The sequence below is a fragment of the Plectropomus leopardus genome, unplaced genomic scaffold, assembly GCF_008729295.1.
Source record: "Plectropomus leopardus isolate mb unplaced genomic scaffold, YSFRI_Pleo_2.0 unplaced_scaffold26959, whole genome shotgun sequence".
Lineage (NCBI taxonomy): Eukaryota > Metazoa > Chordata > Actinopteri > Perciformes > Serranidae > Plectropomus > Plectropomus leopardus.
In genome coordinates, this window is record NW_024629333.1 from 1 (window position 1) to 2168 (window position 2168).

The following is a 2168-nucleotide window of genomic DNA, read 5'->3' on the forward strand; positions in this document are numbered from 1 at the left end:
AGGAACAGTACACCTTCACTAAAGGAACAGTACACCTTTAGAGCAGGTACAGTACACACACAGATCACATGTGAATGTGAGTATTCATAAAATGTGTCATTAAATACAAGTATCTGGTAAATAATGATTTCTGGAGCAAAAATTCGACACAGATGTTTTGTTGTATCCTTCAGATGTTTTCCAAGATGTCCTTGAAATTGGCCTTAAATTTCATTCCAGGTGGAATTCAAAAGGTCTTAAAAAGTCTTGAATATAACTTGGGGGTGCGTCCAGGTGTGTTGGTGATGATGTCACGATTACCTGACAGAGACTCTTGAGGTGCTCAGGTCTGTTCAGGTTTCCATGGAGACGCTGTGATGACATCATGTTAAGGTGTCCAGGTCACTTACATAAAAACACGGCTTTGCTCGTTAACACGCTTCCTCCCTCTCTCTCTCTCTCTCTCTCTCTCCCCCTCCCTCTCCGGAGTGTGTTTCCATGGAAACAGCAGGCAGATGAAGTGGCTGTTTCCATGGAAACAGCTCGCTGTGGTAACTGCTGTATTTATGGAAGGTTTTTTTTCCCTCCTGGAGGACTGCAGGCTTTGACCAGTGATTGGTCTGTGGGCTCACTGAGACACTCTGCGCTGGTTCGGGATCAGGCTTGGCTCCGCTCTCAGGCCGCTTATTGATTTATTCACCGCAACCGCAGATTTAGTGATCGTCACCTCAGATGGCGAGGAGCGGTAACTTCTCCCACTGAGTGTGTGCTTCAAGATTCAAAATTCGTTTTATCATAATTTCTGCGAGTGTTTGCAAAGGGAGAATTAAAGAAAATCCAGTTTCTCTGCGGCTCCTGTCACTGTTTTTATTAGAGCAGAAATAAATAAAGAATAAAGTCATAGTTTTACAAATAAATGAAACTCATACATTTTTTATAATATATTTGCCATTTTATACGGAAGCAAAATTGTTATTTTATGAGACAAAAAGTCATAATTTCATGGCAAAGGGAATATGATATTTCGTGATTTTCTTTTTCTCTAAAATTTATTTTGGCAATTTTGGCCTTTTTGGGGGGTTTTTGGGTGATTTTAAAGAAAATATGTTTGGAAAGCGTATTTCCATTAAAACTTTGGATGATTTTTCTTTATTTTGATTCTTTTCTTTGCTTTAAATTTTTTTGTCAATTTTAAAACCTGTCTGTCTGACCTGCCTGTCCAAACTGTCTTTCTGTCCTGCAGCAGAGTCCAGTCTGCAGGCTGCCCTCCACCAGTCTGTCTTCCTGTCAGCCATGTCGGCGCAGCCCGGCCGTGACCTGTCTCTCTGCTGGGAGCAGCACCGCAAACTGCTGCCGGGTGTCGCCGGAGTCCACGCCGAGACCGTCCAACACTGGAGCGTCCAGCAGGTGAGAAGGACGGGTCAGAGACAGACAGGAGGACAGGTGGAGAGAGACAGGTGTTAGTTTGACGTGTCTGTCTTTGACGACTCATCACTGTGTGTCCAAATCCACTTTTCATTTTGAAATAGCAGACTTCCGCTGTGTCTGCAGACCGCTGTGTCTGCAGACCTCCGCTGTGTCTGCAAGCTATACTTAGTCATGATGTCAATGAACAAAAGGGTCGTCAGCACACACACATACTTGTGCATGCATGTATGCACATACACACACACACAAAAATAAAAAAAAACAATAATAATAAATTAGACTAAGTTCTTCCTCCGTGTGTTAGAAAAAAAGGTTTTGAGGGGAAAAAAGGAGAAAAGGATATAAATGATCAAAATGAAACAATATTTTTGGATGAATGAGCAAATACTGAAGTCTCTGTGTGTGTGTGTGTGTGTGTGTGTGTGTGTGTGTGTGTGTGCGCGCGCAGGTGTCGGATTTCGTGGAGTCGCTCCCTGGCTGTGAGGAACAGGCCAAACAGTTCAGAGACGAGGTGAGACAACCAATCAGCTGTTGTCCCTTCAGTCCCCTCCCACTGACACGCTGTGATCTGATTGGTTCCTGCTTCTGTCTGTCCAGCAAATAGATGGGCGGGCCTTCCTGCTGCTCACCCAACGGGACATCGTCAGGATCATGTCAATCAAACTTGGCCCCGCCCTCAAAATCTACAACTCCATCCTCATGTTCAAACATGCCGAGGACAGGAGCCAATCACACGCTGCCGCTGAGGACAGGAGCCAATC

General features: G+C 44.4%; 1 protein-coding gene across 1 annotated transcript; it reads left to right on the forward strand.

The window, feature by feature from the left end:
* Positions 1–1211: 1211 nt before the first annotated feature.
* LOC121937637 (lethal(3)malignant brain tumor-like protein 1) lies at positions 1212–2163 on the forward strand (the record flags this gene model as incomplete). The annotated part of the gene is made up of 3 exons (XM_042480965.1): positions 1212–1386; positions 1856–1918; positions 2005–2163. Coding segments are annotated over exons 1-3 (336 nt in total), but the record flags the coding sequence as incomplete, so codon positions are not given.
* Positions 2164–2168: the final 5 nt, after the last annotated feature.